We start from the raw sequence: 20,739 nt of genomic DNA, 5'->3' as shown, positions 1-20,739 counted from the left end.
TGGGTGGGTGGGGGGTACAGAACGTCTCTGACACTTGAGGAGCGATCTCGCAGCTAAATGTGGCTCTTTTTTTATCAGGCGTGTTTACCATCCCACCTGGAGCAAAGATCAGAGGAGCGAGACTTTCACAGCATCAAAGAGCGCGTGTAATAACTGCGATAATAGATACAACACTGTGTCAACTCAAAACATTTAAATTCCACTCCTTTTATGGAATTTTCATATCATATTATGATATGACTGTGTAAATTTGACTCTCTTTTGTGCAGCGTGATTACACTGGCATGCAGCCAAAAGACACAAGACCTTATATGATGATTTTAGAGCTCCCTTGCAAGACACTACACTGCAGAAATGTGCACAATAACAAGTCATTTGCTTTAGTTTATACTTTTGAGTCTTCACAATTACATTTTTGTAAAATAAATGAAAAACAATCTCCCAGTGTGCTGAGATAATGCCACATATTTCCAGTGCTAACCAGCTTGTTTCCAGAAAATTCTTGAATCAAGTGTCATTTTCTTTATGCTGGTGGGCTCTGCTTTGTTCTGCCTTGTTTGAACATATTTACAACTCTTCCCAGAAAAAATTCCTGAAGCAAGTGAAACTGCATGGGAAACAAAGGGTATTATGTCACCCCACTGGCAGATTTTTTTTTTTTTTTTTTTTTTTTTTTTTGCATTTGTTTAGTAGTGTAAGACTAAATGGCTTGTTAAGACTTTTTTTCAATGCACACAAAATCCAGCAAAGGAAAATGCTCCTTTATAAAGGAAAACAAGAATATGAAAAAAACTGAATATGAAACTAAATGACATGTTAAGATCCATATTTTTTTGTAATTTTTGTTTCTAAAAGCTGGAAAAGGAGGCAAACCTGACTTTTTAACTTAGACATGTGTTATTTGGTGATATTTGTGTACTGTAGTAGTTTAATATACTTGCGTACATTTAGATGTGCATTTGGTGTCCCACTCGCTGTCAGATTGTTTGACAGTATCTTGTTAGTCCATGAAGGTCTGGGTGTCTTGGATGTTAAACAAAAGATAAAATTCAGTCATTTATTCATTCATTTATAGAAAACAAAGCCCGAGGAACAGCAGCAACCATCTGAGATTGCAGGATTCACAGTCGCCTTTCACATGTGGGTCACAGCCTACAGAATATACTGGTGTGTACTGACCACTGACCCTATCCTGTATGAGAGTGACACCTCCTTCAGCCGGGAGGTGTGAACAGGTGGTGCGTTCGTGTGAAAAGCATCAGAGCCCATTATGTGGCCCCTCCACACATAAACTCCTGAGCCTCGTCTCCCACTGGTGCCGCCGTCACGTTCACTCACCGTGCAACCTGCCGTCCAATCAGATCTTACCTGCGAACACTTAAACTGGCATACCTGTCAACACGCCTGTCTTTTTCCATGACCCTACCCCTTTTTTAAAATCCCATTCTTTTGTTAATTTCCCGTTTTTGTTTTCTGACACCAATATCCGATCCAAAGTGTGTTATGAGGGAAAATTAGCTTGTCAGATGAGATTGGCAGTTTAGATCATTTTCTCATGCTACCTGGCAACCGTACTAAAGACGTCATCTTAAAAGTCACTCCATGTCAGCCGCCCGATCTGCACTGAAAATAGATGTGACAGATTGAGGAAAGATCAAATCAAATCCAATCATATCAAAATACTCGACTAAATCTACTAAATACTGAGTTTAAGACTCATTAAAATCATTTTACTTTCAAATTCTTGTATTTTTTTGTCTATTTATCTATGGTGTAGGATGATAGAGGGTGGGGGGTGTTGAGAATGGACATAAGACAAATCTTCCTTTTTTTTCACAGCGTAATGTTGACAGGTATGAATCGGTATCAGATTGTATTATATTATGTTATTAGTGAAGTAAACTGAGTGTTGCAGGAAAGATCAGATAACAAATTGAGAGCTGAAAAATGAGACTATCAGTGGTGAAAACAGTTCCAAGGTGATGTACGCTGAATTATACTCCAGCAACATTATCACGCTGGCATACATCACTCTGAAACCCTTCTTGACTCGGCTCCTTATCCCCATCCAAAATCTCTCACCCCTAATCCTCCTTCCTCAGCCCATATTTCCTCTTTCCTCTCCTTAATGGATCACACAGCTTTTCATTATTAATGTGATAATTAACAGTGGATGGGGGGGTGAGATCATGGCTAATAAGAAGGATAAATAACTGTGGAAATGTAATTTGAGTTTAATGAAAAGTCAGAGTTAGAAGGGAGCAGGAGTCTGATGAATGAACATGGCAGGTGAAAGGTGGGTACAGCTGTGTGTGGGTGTGTAGGTGGATGTGTGTGTGTCTGTGTGTGTGTGTGTAGGACGGGGTGGGGTGCGCGGGGTGTGTCATCGAGATGAGAACAGAATATGACCTCATTCTTTGCCTCCACTGCCAAAGGGCAGAGGCTAGACACACTTTTCTCCCCCTGCCCTTTTCTCTCTCACTAACCTTTTCTCAGCAAATCATCACTTCCCACTCTGGCTCATTTGTCCTTCATCTTCCCAACATTTGCTGCGATATAGATGGCATTTAAGTTGAGATGTGACCTCAACCCTTATCATCACTCTGGGTGCCTGAGGACGATATGTGGTAACTCTGGTAGTCAATCCTGACTCGACTTGGATATGAGCTGTGCTAAAGCTCAGCTGTCCAAACACGCCTGTCTCGTTGCGTGCAGGAGGGGAGTCGGTGTTAATTTCTCAGAGTTGCGATAGCATCGCCGTCAGAAGGGGTTAATGCCAGGCGTTGCCAGAAGTGAAGGAACACCTGCAGGAAAGCCTCAGCTCAAAAGACTTGAGAGAAATCTACCTTTCAGACTCACCACCTCCTCCCAGTGATAACACCCACCCACACACACACACACAGGCATGGACAGAGCCAAACTGTCAGAGGCATGTGAGCACCTGCCTGCTGGCTACCTGCACCGACCCCCACCCTCTGCAGCAGGATGTAGATCTGATCCTATACTCTCCGTGTTCTTTGCTCCATCCTAACAAGCCCTTTAGCTTCACACTCAAAATCTGTTTTTTTTTTTTTCCCAAAGCATTTGGAAAAAAAAAAATCTGCCAGTGGGATGAGATAATGCCATGTTTCAGGATTTTTTTTTTCTGGGAACAAGTATAAATACAGTTAATCCAGTCAGAATAAGGGAGCTCATCACTTGATTCAAAACAATTAATGAAACAAGTTGATTAGCATTGGAAACAAGGGGATTATCTAAGACCATTGGCAGATTTTTTTTTCACTTGTTTTAAGAAAAATGTGATTTTAACATTGAATATAGTAAAAGACCTTTTAACATGGAGATTTTTGCAGTTTAGTCACTCTTGATCTTAGATATAAATGGAAATCCTCTAATTGACAGGTAAAATGCTGCCATTGAATGAGTAACATACCAGACATTTTACAGAGAGCTTGTTTTCACTTTCAGACAGAACTAAAGTCAAATTTGTTAGGTCTTTGAAAATTTATTGTTCTACCATTTTCTTCATTTCCATTTCTCTTCATTTTAGGCACCATGTCTCCACTGAGGTTAATTTTAGTGTTAAGATTAGGGTTGGGTTTAAAATCAAGTTTTAGGTGAGGCGTGTCCCATCTCTGCAGATTGGCGCCAGACTAACCAAAGGATCTGTCGTGCAACTTATCAACACTAGGTGGTGATAAACTCTTATTTTGGAGAGATGGAGCAGCGGCCACTGGGTTCTGTCTTTCACTGATGAAGCCTCTCAAAGTCAGTGGAGCCTATGACAAACAGCTACATACAATCTGACTCCAAGTTGTTGTTGTTTTTGTTGTTGTCGTTGTTCCTGTCCTGTCAGGTTCCTCAGCCCGAAGCGACCTCACTCTCACGGCTCTGAGTCCCGAAACAACAAGCCCCCCGAGCCCATCATCAGCCAGATCATCGACAAACTCAAACACATCAACCAGGTGAGCTGTGTGCTGTCTCTCAGGGTTTTTCAGTGTGTGTGTGTGTGTGTGTGTGTGAGTGTGTGTGTGCTTCTGCTTCTGTGCCCTTGTGCTCGTTCAACTCCTGAAATGAATGGTTCATCTTGGGCAAATCTCATGTTGCCCTTCGTTTTTTTAAGGACTAGCTAAGCCATTAAATGCTCCCAGGATGCCGCAAAACTGAGTCAGCAGCTCCTGTGGGGTCAGCACGGGACAAGTGAAGAGGGGAAACAGAGACACACCTTCCACCAGGGCTGGGCGATATAGACAAGATCAAATATGACAATATGTTTGACCAACTATCAAAATATTGATAAGGTGACAATATTCTAGGTATGACTGTTGCTACTTTCAGAAGGTATATCTGAATTTTAGCCCTGTAAAGCCTGAACCATCAAATAATTGACCGAAAATTCAAATTCTTTGAAACTGGAGCCATTATTGTTCCAACTAAACAGCCAAAAAAAAAAAAAAAAAAAAAAAAAAAAATTCAAATATCAATTCCCAACTAAGAGTTTCAATTTGTATCATATTTGGCACATCAGGCAATTGTGCTTTATTTTTTTTTTTTTTATTTTAAACAAACAAAAACACCATAAAACACAATTTTTTATTTTTTTTTATCACATTGGTAATTCCAAACATATAAAAGAATACTTTTCCTTCCAAACATAGAATGTAACACTTTTTCCATGATTTAGTATTATCCTTTTATTATTTTGACCAATTTGGTGAAAATGACCTCAATATACCTGCTGTGTTAAATTTGAGACAGCCATTTTCAATATGCTTTTACAAACAAAAGCGTTATGAAATGTTCAGTAATTTCACATTGCATCAACTCAGTCATTTTTCCTATCGATGTTTAGGTAAAAATTTGCTGTACAGTTGATGTACAAGGCTGAAAACAATCATGTCTTAAATATGACACGTGCGGCTTTATAGGGTTAAAAAAAATCACAAGTAATGTGGATATAGTGACCAAGCAGGTGGAGGCAGGGCCAAAACAGTCTAACAAGTTCAATAAACTGCGTCTTATTACTGTCATATACTGCCATATAATGATATCCCAAATCCTAGATAATATCATGATATATTATCAATTTACTGACCTGCCTTACTTGCCTCTCTATTGTAGCAATGCTACACAAGACACATTTCAGGTAACCTCACTAGGCGCACATGCTCAAGAAGATGATAGCCAAATATTTTTGACAGGAAATATTTGATCAAACTGCTGGTCATGTGTTTTATTTTATTTCAGGATGTGTTTCTCTTCTATTTTGCCCACAAAATTTAGTTGTGTATCGCTCTCCTCGGACACTCTGATGGTGATGTTATTTTTTTTGTTTTTATTTTTTTAAATTCAGACAGGAGGACATGATTTATGTCTACCAAGCTTCAGCTGTTGTCAAGGCCAAAGACCCTCTTTTGTGTGTGTGTGTGTGTGTGTGTGTGTGTGTGTGTGTGTTGCTGCTGCTGCGTTTCCACGGCAACCACCTTTGGAGTGGGCTGGCTGTGCGCAGAGATGCTTGCATGTAAGCGCGGCGCTGGTCTCTGTAGGTAGATGCATCAGCCCACAGATCTGTCTGCGATGCCTGGCTCCTGGTGGTTGCACTTGTAGCTGTCAGCACGTCAGATTGCCACTGACCACCTACGTCCCCCCCTGACGCCGTCTTCCAGCGCTCAAGTGTGTGTAGGAGCGAGTCCTTCCCTCTCTCTCTCTCTGTGTGTGTGTGTGTTTGCATCTGACTTTGTTAAGCCTGTCTCAGTGGATTACCATCCCTCTCTCCTTTTCAAACACACTGGGCAAGGAGATCTAAGCAGCATCGGTGCCCCCCCCCCCAACATACACACACACACACACACACACACACAAGACAAAAAACAGAGTTTCTCCACCTTGGGGAAACGCTGTAATTGTCTCAATTATTTTTGCTGTATTACCTCATGCGTGCTTAGTCCTGTTGGAATCCAGAGGAGTGATACTTGATAACGAGTTCTCTTACCACCCATCTCTCCTTTCTTCTTTTTTTCTTCAAATTCACTTCGTGTGATTTGTCCTTGATCTGTTTCTCAAGTACCGGTTTAGACGGAAATCAGGTACAGGTTTCATCTTGAAAAAACAGGCCATGCACACAAACACACACACACTCACACATCTGCTTTAATGCAAAAATAAGGCTTTCAAAACTTCATGCCATGACAGGGACAAACATTGTGCCCACATGATTACAAGCAGAGCTGCTTCAGTGGAAATGTTTACCATGTGGATCATGTTCCTGATAGACTTTTGATGAGATTTTTTCTAGAAAATGCAGTTTGGTGAAATGACTGGGCTCATTGTGCGCGAGAAACATCCACAATCCCTTATAAACATGGAAACACACAAACTGGCTTGCTGTGTCTCTGTCTGTTTGGTGTGTGTGTGTGTGTGTGTGTGTGAGTGATTATATGCTCTCAGTAACCTAATACTTGCCTTAGCTCCGCTCCGCTGTCTATTGGCTCCCATGATGTGCTGATGATGTGGTACTTTTAGTGTGTTTAGAGTGTTTGTGTGTGTTTACACAAAAAACGTCTGAAAATTTATGCAGATTGGCTATTCACATGGGGCCTATATCTGATCATCTGTGACTATACAGCGAGGTCAAGCACATTTTTCGCTTAAAATGAAACTTCCTTTTTGATCTCAACTTCAATAGGCTGGATCAGCATCTGACGAAAGACTAAATAACAGCACTCGATTGCAGTCAAATTGCTTATGACTAATAGTAAACGCTTTCTTCTGCACAAATCAGAGGAAATACATAGGTCATAAGACAAATCATTTCATATCCCTTCTGGAAAACTGCCGGCAAGTTCATCCCACTGATATCCCAAAAACAATTCATAAGATAAACTTTCTGCGAGGTTAAACTGCATTTGTGACCTTGTAACCTCAAAGTAATGTCCAGTGCTACTGTAGGGAGAGCACACATGTGAACAGAAAGGCCTTTTATGTTGCATGTGACCAAAGAAACCGTGCTTTTTATTTGCGATTTTGGCAAAGATTGTTGATTATACAGTCTGTCAAACAGCACCTTCTGACCCAGCAGCTCTGAATGGGCGTAAAGCAAGCTCTTTGATGCAATGGAGAAAGTGGTGGTGTTTAGTTAGAGGAGGTAAAACAGTTTTACAAGGTCTCCACCTCCCTGCGTGTTGAAAGACCACCAGTTCTGGATGTTGCTAAGCTCGAGCTCAAACGGACTAATTAACCATCTGATATGAAAGTGTGGGCCAGCACTCGCAGATAATTACTTTCATCTGCCCTGTTTATGTTGTGTGTTTGAGGATAGGCCAACAATGAGATAGTCTGCTGATGACTAATGCTCCTGGATGCACGCCAGCAGTGTGCCATGCTAATTAAAACTGCAGCATTTCACCGTTAGGCTGTCTGTGCGTTTGACATGTGTGCGTGTTCAGAGCTGCAGGCCGCAGAATGTGCACAACATTGTTCTGGATATGCGTTCAAGTCAAACTGCACATTTGGGACATGGGTCAGTCACATACTGGCCCTTTTATCCCGCAGACTTTTTCAATTTGAGTGAGCATTAGTCTCCTTTTGGCTCAACTTGTGAACACAATCAATGGTTCTTCCAGCTTGTACTGACCCAGTTTCTAAGCAGGAGTTTGTGAGACTGTGTCATAAAGTATAGGGGCTCACTGCTATACTCTCCAACAGTGAGGGGAACATGGGACCCCTCGAAAGAATCCACTTCCTTCCAACTTTAATCCCCGTGATGTTTCATTCCTCCACTCTTAAGTGCTCCGTGACGATGGCCCTGTGAAATGCAAGTACACAGCGGAAATGTGTCATTTCTCACGTTGTCAGTGCTGATCAGAGTATCTGTACATACAGAGACAGTCTGGCAGCGAGACACTAGCCCTTGTGCCTCTGTGAGGCTAAACTAAACACAAAAAAAAAAATCACAAAGCCTTTCCTCTACACTCATAAAACAACGCTTTCTCACGCCTAAAGCAGCTGATGTCATGACTGTACTATGGCCAAGACTAAAGCGAGCTGTGCCCTATAAATGGATGTAGAGAAATTACTTTCTACTTAGGTTATTCCTTCTGAACATGGAATTTCTAAACACTGCAGGGCTCCGAGCAGCCGTGGACAACTTGGTTATGCTGTGCAGCACATTCCTGTGAGAGGTCCTGTGTGTGCAGTGTAATGTCTGTTACCAGGGAGCAATAGTCTAGTGATACAGACTAGTGCACTTCAGCATGATCCCCTCAGCACCTCAGTCAAAAGTTAGATTTTACGAGGCCTTGTGACCAGGACTCTGTAAATGGCTCTGTCCTCCTCTGTGAATGGTTTTGTGCCAATGGGCCATTTGAATTCCAGTCTGGAGCCATAACTACAGTTATAGCACTCAAATTAGAACATATCCCATATTTTGATGATCTGTTCTTGTCCTCGGGAGATGGTTTGTTTTTCTGAACATCTGTTTAACTTCCCAGCGTATCAAGTTTCTACTCTGAGCAACTAATCTCACAGGAGACAGTTGAGCTAGTGGCAAAATGCAGCAATTATGTGATTGGTCTTTAATTACAGAGTGTTTCCCACTCATTTGTCAGATGAGTTTGCCATTTGGAGGGTCAGGGCTCCTGGGATTATTCTTATAGGCTCTTCTTGGCTGTGTGACACTCTTCAGAGAGATACACTAGAGATGCGTTGGTTATGAAAGACATCTTTGTTGAGGAACTTCTGGAGTCCCTACGGCAAAACGCTGATAATTCTGTTACCTTTCACCGTATACTGTCTCATTTCTCTGTCATTTGAGGCATAACAGACACCTACGTGCTGCTTGTCAAAGGAGTTTTCTTTTCTAGGTGCTGCAGTCAAATGTTTTTGCCTGTGTTCCCCTTACTTCCATCTTTCTTGATCCCACCGTTCTCTTTCTCCTTGTTCTTTGCCCTTCTTTCCGTCTCCCCAGCTGTGCTGAGTTGTGTGTGACAGACTCCAGTTCTGTCGCCCTTCTCTCTTCCAACCCCTCCTCCCGTTTCGTTCTTCGAACCCCCCCAAGAACCCCCTCTCTTTCTAGCTTCCCAGCCTAATTGAAGCCAGAACCTGGGAAAATCCTGCAGGTAGGACAGGAATCCAGGGTGGAAAATAAACCAGATCCCAAGTGCCACAAATTCCATCACGCAGTCTCACTTCCTCCGAGCCACAGCAGTCACCAGAGCCTGGGCAGCGTGCTCTCAACACCTCATGTGCACACACTTACACATAACTCATACACACACCTAGACAGACTTAGAAAGGCATTTTTCTGCACACACTTCAGTATTAGCTTGTAGTGTTTTATCTTGCGCCCACACAGTTGGCAACATAACCAAAGCAGAGACTTCCGCAGCTCCTCCAAATTAGCGATGAGCAATTAATTGAAATATTGAAATCGCAGTATTGCCAAGTGCAACATCCAAATCTCAGCAGCTGCAGATGTTTGATAAAGGTAAAAAAAATATGACAAAACCGTGTTATAAATGAAGTATTATGGTGCTACAAAGAGGCCCCGGCCAAACTGTACTCTCGAGATGTAAGAAAACATGTTTATTTGGTACACCACCAACACCAGCAAAAATCTTTCTTTTTTTTCAGTAAAAAGACAAATTATAATGCAAAAATAAAAAAATAAAAAAAAAATCAAATGCAATATAAGATTGTGATTTCTATTGCATCTGTCAAAATAACTGCAATATAACTTTTTCACTATATCATTCAGCCCTGCTTTGAAGTATTAATAAGCAGTGTTGTAGTACCAATAACCTCCAATAAGTTTTCAGAAGTGCTTTGAAAATGTGGACAGACAAAGTGCTGTGTGTATTATAGCTCCACTGTATATGAAGTGGGAGCTGGTTCATGAGGAGGGCTGACATGCGGTGGCCTTTCCTACAGGGTATGCTTACAATCAGACTAATGGACACCATGGGTGTCAGACCAGGCCTGCTGTTTTGTAAACTTACACTCACTAACCTAGCCATTATCCTTGCTCTGCTCAAAGAGGTGACTTCTGTTTGATGTTATTTACTGAGGGTTTTTCAAATGTTATTTAATATACCCCCTCAGGTGCTTCGTCCTCTCGGCCTCCTCGTTTTTATGTCTGTGCTGTAAGACTCTGGAAGTGGAGGAGGGCTGTTATCCCACCCTATTTGGGGACGGGGTTGATAGCCATGAGGGCTCTTTAAATGAAGTGTGACACCTGGTATAAACCTCTGAGGAGCTGCAGGGTGTTGCTGAGGGAGAGTTTCTGTCACTGTTACAGCACCACACACTTGTTTTTGTACCCCTTTGTACCCTTTGTTTTCTGGACCTTTGTAACTTCATGCTAACGTTTTTTCTTTTTTTTCTTTTTTTTTTTTTTTTTAGGGTTGAACAGTTATGGTCCCTTAACTTAAGGAATCCAGCTACTGACTACCCTCCACATACTCCCTACCCTCTCCCACCCCTGCTTTCTCCCCCGCTGGCTGGGAGGTCAGACAGAGCATGTGAGGGCCCTTTTCCTCCCAATTAGTCTTCCTGCTAATGAGGCCCAACCATCCCTGCTACCCGACCACTGCCACCCCTTCCTTCTTACCTCCATACCTCCTTCCCTGTCCCCTCCTTCACAGCCCCCTCCTCCCAAGCCCTGAGGCCCTAGCCAGGGTTGCCTCTCTCTCTCTCTGCCCACTCTGCCTCTCTTGCTCCCACACCACTACCACCCCACTGGGTGTAATTATCACACAGCCGGCTTATAAAAACCATGCTGCCCAAGTCGGGGACGCAGCTCCCTCCTCAACACTCCCTAACCAGGACCAGAAAAGTCTGAACAGAGCACCTTACAGCGTTTAGTCCTCTAAACATGTCATTGCTTTGTTGATTCTGTGTTTTTTTTTCTGTGCTGGTTTATGTAAAAAACAGCTGTGTGGGACCCAAGACGCTGAGAGTTGAGTCTTCCTGGTGTCTGATCTCGTCTACAACATCCTGGGCTCGCTGTCACAGGGCAGAGTCACGTGTTGCTGTGTAACAGGAGCCCCCCAAGAGGTCAGGGGTCACACTTCCTGTTTCCTGTCTCTGCTGGGTCATCAGAGGGTCTCCCCGCGAGGGTCAGAGACCTCTTCTGTTCCTCCTCTGCCTTTTGTTTGGGGCAGCGGTGTACTGGGGGGCGCAGAACGGAGAGAGGCTCCCCTCAGGACCTGTCAGTGTGTTAGCACTCCCCAACTTTATCATTCTCCCATGTGCTCGACTTCTTTTCATCTTTCTTCTCCCCCTCACCGCTCTACAGTTTTTCCCCCTCTACCTCTTACTCAGCTTCACTGTTACTTTGTTTCTCCCATCTCTAAATCTTGCTCTCTGTCAGCTATAAGCTAAGCTGGCTCGTGGCCGCGTTGCTGTTTACATCCCCTCGCCCCACTGAGATTTGGATAAACACACAGGCCTGTCCATCCTCTCTTATCCGCTTACCCGACCGGGCAGCCGCCTGCTCCCTGTAGGTGTGATCATGGGACGCACAGTGACTGTCTGCTGATGTTGGAAAGGAGGGTTTCTTAGCAACACATGACTCTGGGAACCGCGGTGATAACGTGTAAAGCAGACGAGCAGCAGACAAGAAGAGATTGTCTGAGAGCAGTAATCTGATTTAGTAGCCAGCAGCCTGTGCAGGAATAGGACTTTTTAAACTATTAAGCCCCATGCAGACAATCAACCACATTCACAGACATAAGTCAAGATTTTCATTTGGTTAGCCTCAGAAAAAGAGATTGAAAATAGCTGTCATACCAGAGATATTTAATACTGGGGGAATTAACTCACTATACTGATATTATTTCCCTCTCTGTCTTAGTCTGAACTCAGTGCTTTGTCTGAATAAACACAGAAGACACTGTTGGGCTGCTATTTTCCACCACGGTTATATGTAGATGAATCAGTAACAGTTTATTCCACCAGTCCTCTAAAATATATGTACCATTCTCAGGAATTTTATTTAGCTTTCAAAGAATTATCTAGCAGAGGAACAGAGGTTCCTGCCAAAGTCTAAACATCCATTCAAGTTTCAGTCCAAGCTAGACAAATCTGGAAAGAGCCTTATGGGTTTAGTCAGAAAGGTGGGGTGGGACACACGCCCAGTTTAACGCAGGATTGGAGAGCTCCCCTTTTTTCTGTGTTCTGTTCCAACTGGAATTAATATCAGGAAATTAATCTTGTCTGCGTTAACCGTCTGAGGCTGGGCTCCCGTTGCGTGACATGCTCTACCGTGGACAGACAGAGGGAGACAAGAGGGAGAGAAAAAAAAAATAGAGAAAGGAGAATGAGAGCGCATAGATCCCCCTCCTTTTTTTACACTTCAAATTCAATAAAAGTTGAGTAATGAGTCGCGGAGAGCGGGTGGGACTGCAGGGCAGGCCGTGTCGTCCGGACGCCACTCTGCCTGTCAGCATGAGGAGCTTTCCATGACTCACTCACTGGAAAAGTGCCTCTCTCTCTCTCTCTCTCTCTCTCTCTCTCTCTCTCTCTCTCTCTCTCTCTCTCTCCCCTCATTCATTTCCACTCTCTTGGTCTTTCTCTGAGCTATGTGCACCACACAGCAGGGCTGAAAACCCGATACATGGGCACGCACTCCTTGCCTCTCTGTGTCCGTGAGGGGATTACTGCAGGTATAAGGAAAGTCAATTTCCTTCACTAATCAAGGAAAATGGCCTGCGCTGAAAAATCATGTGTTTGTCTTCTTTGATTCTCATCAATCACAGTGACCCAGACATAGCTCATATGGTGCTTTAAAAATAACACAAACACTACCCAATGTACCGTACATCCTGAGTTTTGCCAGAGCTGTGAAAAATATAAAAACATATTATATCCTTTATGTAGCATACTGAATACTAACAACTCAAAATATAACATAAAAGTGCAGCTTTTTTTTAAAATCATAGCTTTAAAGACACATTGTAATCGTGCCTATAAGACTACATTAAGACCAATAACTTTGTACTGTTTCACATTTACAAGCCAGTCTCTCTATCACAGTAAATCCAGAACGCTCTTCACATTATGTTTATACAGCATGCACCAAAAGAGTGCTACAGAGTGCTTCACAAAAACAAAAGAAGGGGGGAAAAAATGACGTAGGAAGACAGTGGAGACTTCTAAATGCCAAAGACCATATTTCAAAATAATAAAAAGACAACTAAATACGAAGAAAAAGACCATACAGACTTCTCAGTATTAAACATTAAGCTGGTATTATGTTATTGGAAACCCCATTCATTTTGTTACTAAATGACAGCAGGTCGTGGGTGTTCATTCACCAAACTGATCCACATTAGCATATGACTGCAAAATCGTGGCTTTTGTGTGTCTAGGCATTAGTCTGTTTTGGAGAGAGGGCTTAAGACTCAAGTTATGTAGATTAGATTTGTAGACGAGATGTGTTGAGGCATCGATAGAAACCTTCGGAGCAGCAGATTCCGTCTGGGCCGAGTCATGAGCGGCTAGTCCAGACATGTCCCGTCTTTTCCGGGGAGAGGAGGACATAACACAACACGGGGCCAGATCCCAATCAGACACACTGACAAGAGGCCCTGCTTTTTCTCTTCATTCCTCATCCTCCCAACATCACTCATTCACCTCCAGCACTCCCCTCGCTAATTCTAGGGTTTTACATTTTCTCGTTTATCTTTGAATTTTATGTCCTCTTTTGCCCCAAGATTTATGGTCAAATGAGTCCAGAGTTTATGTACAACCAGCAGCGAAACGATTTGTGGACCTCAGCGCCGGCTCATATGTAAAAGTCCCTGATCCACCGAGCGCCACTCGCTGCAGGTTGATTTTTAGCTCTGCAGGTCAGCCAGTGGCAGAGCTGTGGTGCGCAGTTGCAGCTGTCGTGTCGAACAGTGACCCTATGTGGAGTTCATGTCATGTGTGGGAGGCAGTGACAGACTTGTGGTTTCTGTGTCTCTGTCTGGGCTGGCCTGTATTGAGCAATCCGCCACATGTTTGGGCTTTGTGTGTGTGTAGCCTTTGAGCCCATGTTTCCTTGGTGTGACTTGCGCTTTTGTGTTAAGGGGAGGTGAGCCCTGTGGCCTGTGGGATGGCCAGCCACGCTGATTACATGTTCTGTGTCCTGTAGCTCTGTCCAGCTGTCTGCACCCAGCAATGCAAACCCTCGAAGCACACAGAGAGAGAGAGAGAGAGAGAGAGAAAGGACGGGACCGCATTCCCTTCCTTAATGTGCAAACGTCGGGGGAAAAGAATGAATTAATGGGAAACATACCGAGTGTTTCTCAAAAAACATCTCTTTTTTCGCTTCCTCCCTGCCTCCTTTTTGCTTTTTATTTATTTATTTATTTAGAGTGACTTGCGGTTTCTCCCTCTTGTGGTAATTCTGGAGGCTCATGTCGAATCACACTGTGGCTCCACCATGCCAAGAGCGCAGCGTCACTTTCGACACAAACAGCCCCCCGCCCCCGCCCCAGGACCGCAGCCGTGGCAGCGGCAGCCAGCCAGCGGCCGAAAGCCACAGCGCCCTGCCACAGACCCTGAGAGGGAGGCACTGCCCTGCCACCCTCTTCTGCAGAAGGGCACGGCTATGGCTCATTTAAGGGTACTGCTACGCTTATGCAGCCAACTTCCTTTTTTATTCCCCAGAAACTGCAATTCCCCCTTTTTAATACCATTTTGTTTTCTCTTTTGCTCCTATTTTTAGCTGGCAGTGTTCTTGACCTCTGACAGTCTGCTAAACATGCTGGCTTTTAAACTCTCCATCCTACACGTCATTTAGTCTCATTCAGAGTTAAAATGTTGTCTGAAAACAAGTGAAAAAAAAATCTGCTATCATCCCTGTTGTTTCAAATGAGTTTCACTTGTTTCAGGAATTGAAACAAGGCAGAAAATGTCAGGTGAGCCCACATGCGTGAGGAAAATGGCACTGAATGAGGCAGACAAGACCACTAATAACAAGAAAGAGCCATTTGATTCAAGAAAATCACTTGTTCATCACTTGTTCGCTTGTTTTAAGAAAAAAAACAAGATTTTAACATTGACTATGAGATTAAATGACTTTTGGGGTGTAAAAAATAAAACATTTATATGACAATGTGTTTCTTCCTCTTAACATTAGCGTACAGACTGTGTGTATGTGTGTGTGTGTGTGTGTGTGTTCATGAGCAGAGTCGGTGTGCTTTGCTGGCAGGTGGTCAGCTGCACATGGCAATGTTCACAGAGAGCTCTAAACATGGGCACAACAGTTGGTGTCAATGTTTTCCCTCGCTCCCCACACCTTTTTTTAGGTTTTGTTCTAAAATACCCTCAACCACATCTTCCTCTCCCAGCTTTTACGAGTGTTTGTTTTCAGTCTTTTTCGCTTTTAATTTGTTTGCGGGACACCCCTCCCCTGCCAGGGTCCCACCGAGTTGCCAGGATACAGACCCGGAGAAGGAATTTCAGGCCCTCAGTAAATCTGCGGAGGACTCTTGCAAATCCAGGCAAACATGGTTCCGTCTTAAACAAAAAAATGCTCAGTACATTAAACTCTCGTTCCTCATGGCGAGGAAAGAGAGGAGAGTCCATCGCGTTTATTCATAGACTTCAGCAGATAAGAGCGTTTTAAGTGCGGCACCTGAGACCTGTTTTCTCTCACCAGGTGGCGCTTTGCTAGACACGTGCCTGCTCCTCGCAAGCCCTCGCATGCCAAAACACATTTTATTCCAGGGTGGTCAGAGAGAGTCCAAATGTTCCTATGGATCAGCCATCCCGGCTATGAATTACTGTTTGTCCATCCCTTGGCCCAAATGACCAGACTTTTAGAAATGTTGTGGTCATCGGCCATGTATGGTCTCAATGTTGGGAAATGAATAGAGGTTTGTTGGGCAGCCCACGCTAGAAACAAGGTGTTGTGTGTTCCCTCTCTAAACTTTAGAGTTTATGTCACTTGTAAATCCCAGATTGACTGGTTTGTAATATGCAGGCGAGGGAAGGGAACGGAGTTGTTTATCTTCTGACTGACGTAATTCTGTGATTATCTTTGGGTTTTATTCCTTTGCTCTCTCTCCCTCTCCCAGTATGATCCCAGGCAGACTCTCAGGCTGACGGCTGATGCAGCTGACCTGAGACGAGGCCCATATGAACTCAATTTTCTTGCAAAACCACCCAAACAACTAAAAACAACAACAAGAAATGCATGCTGACGTATACACATAGGAAGGAAATCAATTAAAAAAAACAAATAGAGATGCGGCGGGGGAAGATGAAAGGCGGGTTGGAGAGCGAGCGACAGGAATTTAGCACATCTGTTACCTTGGCAGGGCTCTTAATCATGTGCGGAGGTTGAGGGATGGTCAGAGAGCAGCCCATCTAGGTTCTCTCCAAACTCGCTCATGTGTTTTTCACCACTGGATAGAAGGAATAAGTAATATTGCCGAGTTTTGTTTCATTTCTGTGATGTTGTGCAGCAGTGCAAGAACATCTGAATAGCTGAAGTCAAGAGCAGCTAGATTTTCCCTGGTTTGAACACTGCTTCCATATTATTTTGAAGTTTTTTTTTCTCCAATTCGTCATATTTTATTTCACTTTTGCCAACTAAATGGTCACTTATATATGATATCCTTTGTCTGTACATTACCGTTCTCCCATTTACACTTGGTCAAGAGGAATTCCAGACTTTTTAATAAAACTGATTTAATAGCTCTTGGACAGCTCTGGCTTATTTATGAGTTGATTAGTTTACCACAGTTCTCAATAAACACAACCTTGGTATGTGTTGCACAACAAATTATAAGCTTCTGTAACTCACTGGAAAAATATCTGGGCAAAGCATGCAGCTGTTATTACAGCCCAATGGCCAAATTGGATTAAGATTCTGTAGCAAATGATATTATGCTTCCTTTAAAAATCCACCACCTCTGCCTGTATTAGAGTCTGCACCGTTTGTCTGGATTAATCCCATTTGACAAATATAGCACGGTTAAACCCATTCATCTTTTCATTCAGCTGTAATGTATTTCATTTCAGACGTGTCACGTAATCTCAATATTTACAGTAATAACTTCCCTGCATGTTGGGTCTTGGTGTGCACTTGTTGGAGTGTGTTGTGTGGTGCTCCTGTATCCGAGCTGCCCTGAGACGGCCACTCAAGACAATGATGTTTGCCAGTAACAACATAATCGAACCAGGCGGCCTGTCCCAAGGATTCTTTTTTTTCTCCCGCTAAATTACATGGAGCGACGGCCACAGCCCTTTGAATGAATCACATTTGGACAAAAATAACATCTCTGGCACAGATAACAAAACTCTGTTCCTGGTTGGTGATTATAATTAGAGCTCAGTAGATGCCAACCCTTTCATATCTTACCATGCTTTGTCTGGAATTTCCCTTATACTGTTATAATGACACAGTGCGCGCTAAGATCAAGACACTATTTATTTTCACAACTTTGTCGTGCCATTAATGCACAGCCGCATTCCAACCACGGAATGAATAATGGTGCAGCTGAGGTCCGACTACGTCTTAATTCCATTACCTTTAACCATATCCTGTTTGTCCCACAGTTGCTAAGGCGGGTTACAGTAAACGAGAAGCGCTGGAGAGCCCGGTCGCGTGGCGGTGGGGTGGACGGCTGGAGCAGCGAGGAAGAAGAGGGGTTCGAGAGCGGTGACTGTGATGATGAAGATGAATGCACCGGGGTGTCGGGGCTCGGCCCGCCACCACGACGCAAACGGTTACGCGTCTATGCAGGTCAGAGTCTCCTCCGCTCATTCATTATGGTTTTATATGGTGTGCGTGTCGTTGCATTGGTTCTCAAAATTAACTTTAATTGCAACTTGGGTGGTTTCAAATGAGGCACTGAATCCACATTGATAACTTAAATTACCTTAAATGAAACTGCATTTATGACATTGGCTATGAAAAAATGTTGGGCAAAAGCTATTAAGTTGTTTACCTTTAAGACTGCTCACCCCCTAAATTAAAGCTGCTTACTTTAAAACTGGTAGATGCATGAGAAAGTTTGGCCTCTTTCGTGGTGAGCCAGTGCAATCACAGTCCAAACACGGGCAGTGGGCAGAGCAGAGGGATGTTTACATGACTACTGTACATGTTGACACCACCGTGTCACTATGCAGCAGGAGATGTGAGACTTCCTCAGGTAGCGGCCTCACCTCAACCTCTTGACCTGCTCGCTGCCAATCCCTTGAAAACAGCAGACGTGCTCTCCATAAACCAAACAGAGAACAAATGAAGCTACAAACTGTTCGAAGAAAAGAAACCAAACAGAAAAAAGGGAGAAAACAGTCAGGGAGCTGGAACAAGGGGGCTCGATACGCCGACACAAAGCCAGCGCAGCTGAGCAAACATGGCAGAGGGAGTAGTCCTCCTGTCAGGGGATGTTGTGGCAGGGATTTGGGTTCGGCGGGCAGGGAGCGAGACCGGGGACCCGGGGTTAACACAGGAATCCTGCAGGTCCATCGCTTCCAGCAGGCTGGGCCGTGAGAGACTGACGGCCTCTCCTGCACGCTCCTGCAGCGGTGACGATACACTTTTATCTCAATCTTTGTGTGTCCTCAATTTTCCATTATCTTCTTCACTGCGAATCACCAGATTAGATGCCTGTGCTCTTGGTGTCTGCATGCATGCATGCATGTGCCGGTTTGTACGTGAGCCGGCCATGTTTGCAGACCTTGGCTGGTCTCTGCTCACTGGCAGATACAGAGATAGCTGCTGATAGCCTGTGATGACCCAGGAAAATGCTGACCTGGCGTGACCTGTCATCCCATTTTGGTCAAACAGGGGGGCCAGGGGTCAAAGGTCAGCCTGCAGAGCACAGGGACTAATGGGCAGCCTGTTTGTGCCTGGTGCTCTGAGATGGACGAGGCAGATCTGGTTTCACAAAGCCTGGAGAGAAACGACGGCTTGGCCAAACACAGACCTCACTCCTCTGCTCGCCCCTCCACAACACACACACACACACACACAGAGCCTGGGAAAGGTGACAGAAACAACAACAACAAGGTACACACAGGACTGAGGCAGGGCTGGGACTGCAACAACCCCCCCCAAACACACCCATCCCGCCGCCATAGCTGTCAGCCTGTTGATCACACAGTGAATGTTCCTGCCAGTCGTCCCGTTTCCAATTGATTGATGCTTTCTCGTTCACTCTCAACACAGATTCCATCGCTTACTGATTACTAAGACTGCCCGCCCCCACCCACCCACCCACCCACCCATCTTCCCTGAGTCATCTCCGTCTCCTCCAACAACAACACCCACCCCCACCTCCGCCCACGCCCCGACATACACACACATGCACACACTTCCTGTCGCGGCTAATCGAACTCCGTGCCACGCATTCCCCAGAGCATTCCAGGCCAGGAGAGCTATTCCAGGACAGGGACTGTGTCGTGTGTCTGTGCCCCGTTGCCCCGAGCCTGCCCCCCCCCAGTGAGAATACACAGCCTGGCCCAGCACCGCTCTGGTTCCTGCTTACATCGACCACAAAGACACATCACAAATGCCCCGGATGCTCTGGCGATGCGGCATGAATGCTTCAGTATGTGAGGAGCTCCGGTGAAAATTAGTAAACATAATAAGCTTAATAGGATCTTCCTCTCGTTGAAGGCTCATATGAATTTAATTTTAATTTTATTTTATTTATCATACTTCTGAAATTCTGCTAAACAAGGCCAGTGTTGTGTCACTCTATTATATCATGCATCTCCTTTAGCTCTTACATTATTTTTTTTTTCTTCACTTTGGCGTAATATGCACTCATTCTATTCTAAGTCTCATGTGGGTCATTAAGTAGAAATATGCTGAACATGATAAATGGGCATCTGCGCTAATATATGATTGTGTATGTATATAAATATGTAAATGTATACGTACATGCACATTATATGTAAATAGGTTTGAATATAAATGAAAGTTTGAGTTATTTAAGAGAGGAAAATGGGTAAGAATAAGTAAGTTTTTACTTCCGTTCCATTTTGAGTACACACACTTTTTGTAGGGCCAGTTTATTTATTTTGCTTTGGGCTATTCCTGTTTTATTTTTAATATTTATTGATTTTTTTCCTTCTTATTTATTTTTCTACATATTCACTCTAAAGTATCCTTCATTCAGTATTCAAAAAGATAATTCTGTAGAAATCTATCAGCAATCTTAAGGTGTAGCCATCTATAAATGCAATATCATGTTTATTTGTATGGAGCACTTCTTACAATTAATGTAACATACATGTGCAATTAAAAAAAGTAAAGGAACAGATCCTTACTGTAGGTTTGCATGTAATGATGTGTGTGTGTGTGTGTGTGTGTGTGTGTGTGTGTGTGTGTGTGTATGTGTGTGTCAGTTTGTGGTGCTAGGTGTATATTTTTTCTTTTTTTACACCAATAATCTGTGATGATGTACAGATGTGCTCTGCTATTGATGAGGGCTCACCTGTGCTTCGCTACACACCTGGCATCAGACTGTCGAAACAAAGCACCTGCACCATCTTCACGCAAACCCGCTCACTTTTTCCTCTCAAAGCCCCCTTAGTTCCCTTTTGCACTTCTTTCTTTCGTTCTCCTTCTCTCGGACCTTCTCCTTCTCACTTCTCCCAGATATAGTGAGAAAACATAATTTAGCATGCTATTAACAACTTGTTCAGCAATCTTGTTTTTCACTTACTGTATCAATAAGAGGCACAAAAAAACTGAGTAATTAAGAGTACTGTAGTATTACGTGTTTAAATGTT

The 20,739-nt window shown here is 43.7% G+C and overlaps 1 protein-coding gene across 1 annotated transcript in view; it reads left to right on the top strand.

The window, feature by feature from the left end:
- Positions 1-20,739, top strand: part of gpc3 (glypican 3) — a 97,596-nt gene that overhangs the window by 67,954 nt on the left and 8,903 nt on the right. Inside the window, exons 6-7 of the mRNA XM_030062103.1 lie at positions 3,857-3,965; positions 17,551-17,737. Coding sequence (XP_029917963.1) covers positions 3,857-3,965; positions 17,551-17,737 — 296 coding nt within the window. The remainder of the gene's footprint in view (positions 1-3,856; positions 3,966-17,550; positions 17,738-20,739) is intronic.

This window comes from Myripristis murdjan, chromosome 10 (assembly GCF_902150065.1).
Source record: "Myripristis murdjan chromosome 10, fMyrMur1.1, whole genome shotgun sequence".
Taxonomy (NCBI): domain Eukaryota; kingdom Metazoa; phylum Chordata; class Actinopteri; order Holocentriformes; family Holocentridae; genus Myripristis; species Myripristis murdjan.
The sequence above is the reverse complement of the archived record's forward strand: the minus strand, read 5'-3'. Positions and strand labels throughout refer to the sequence as shown.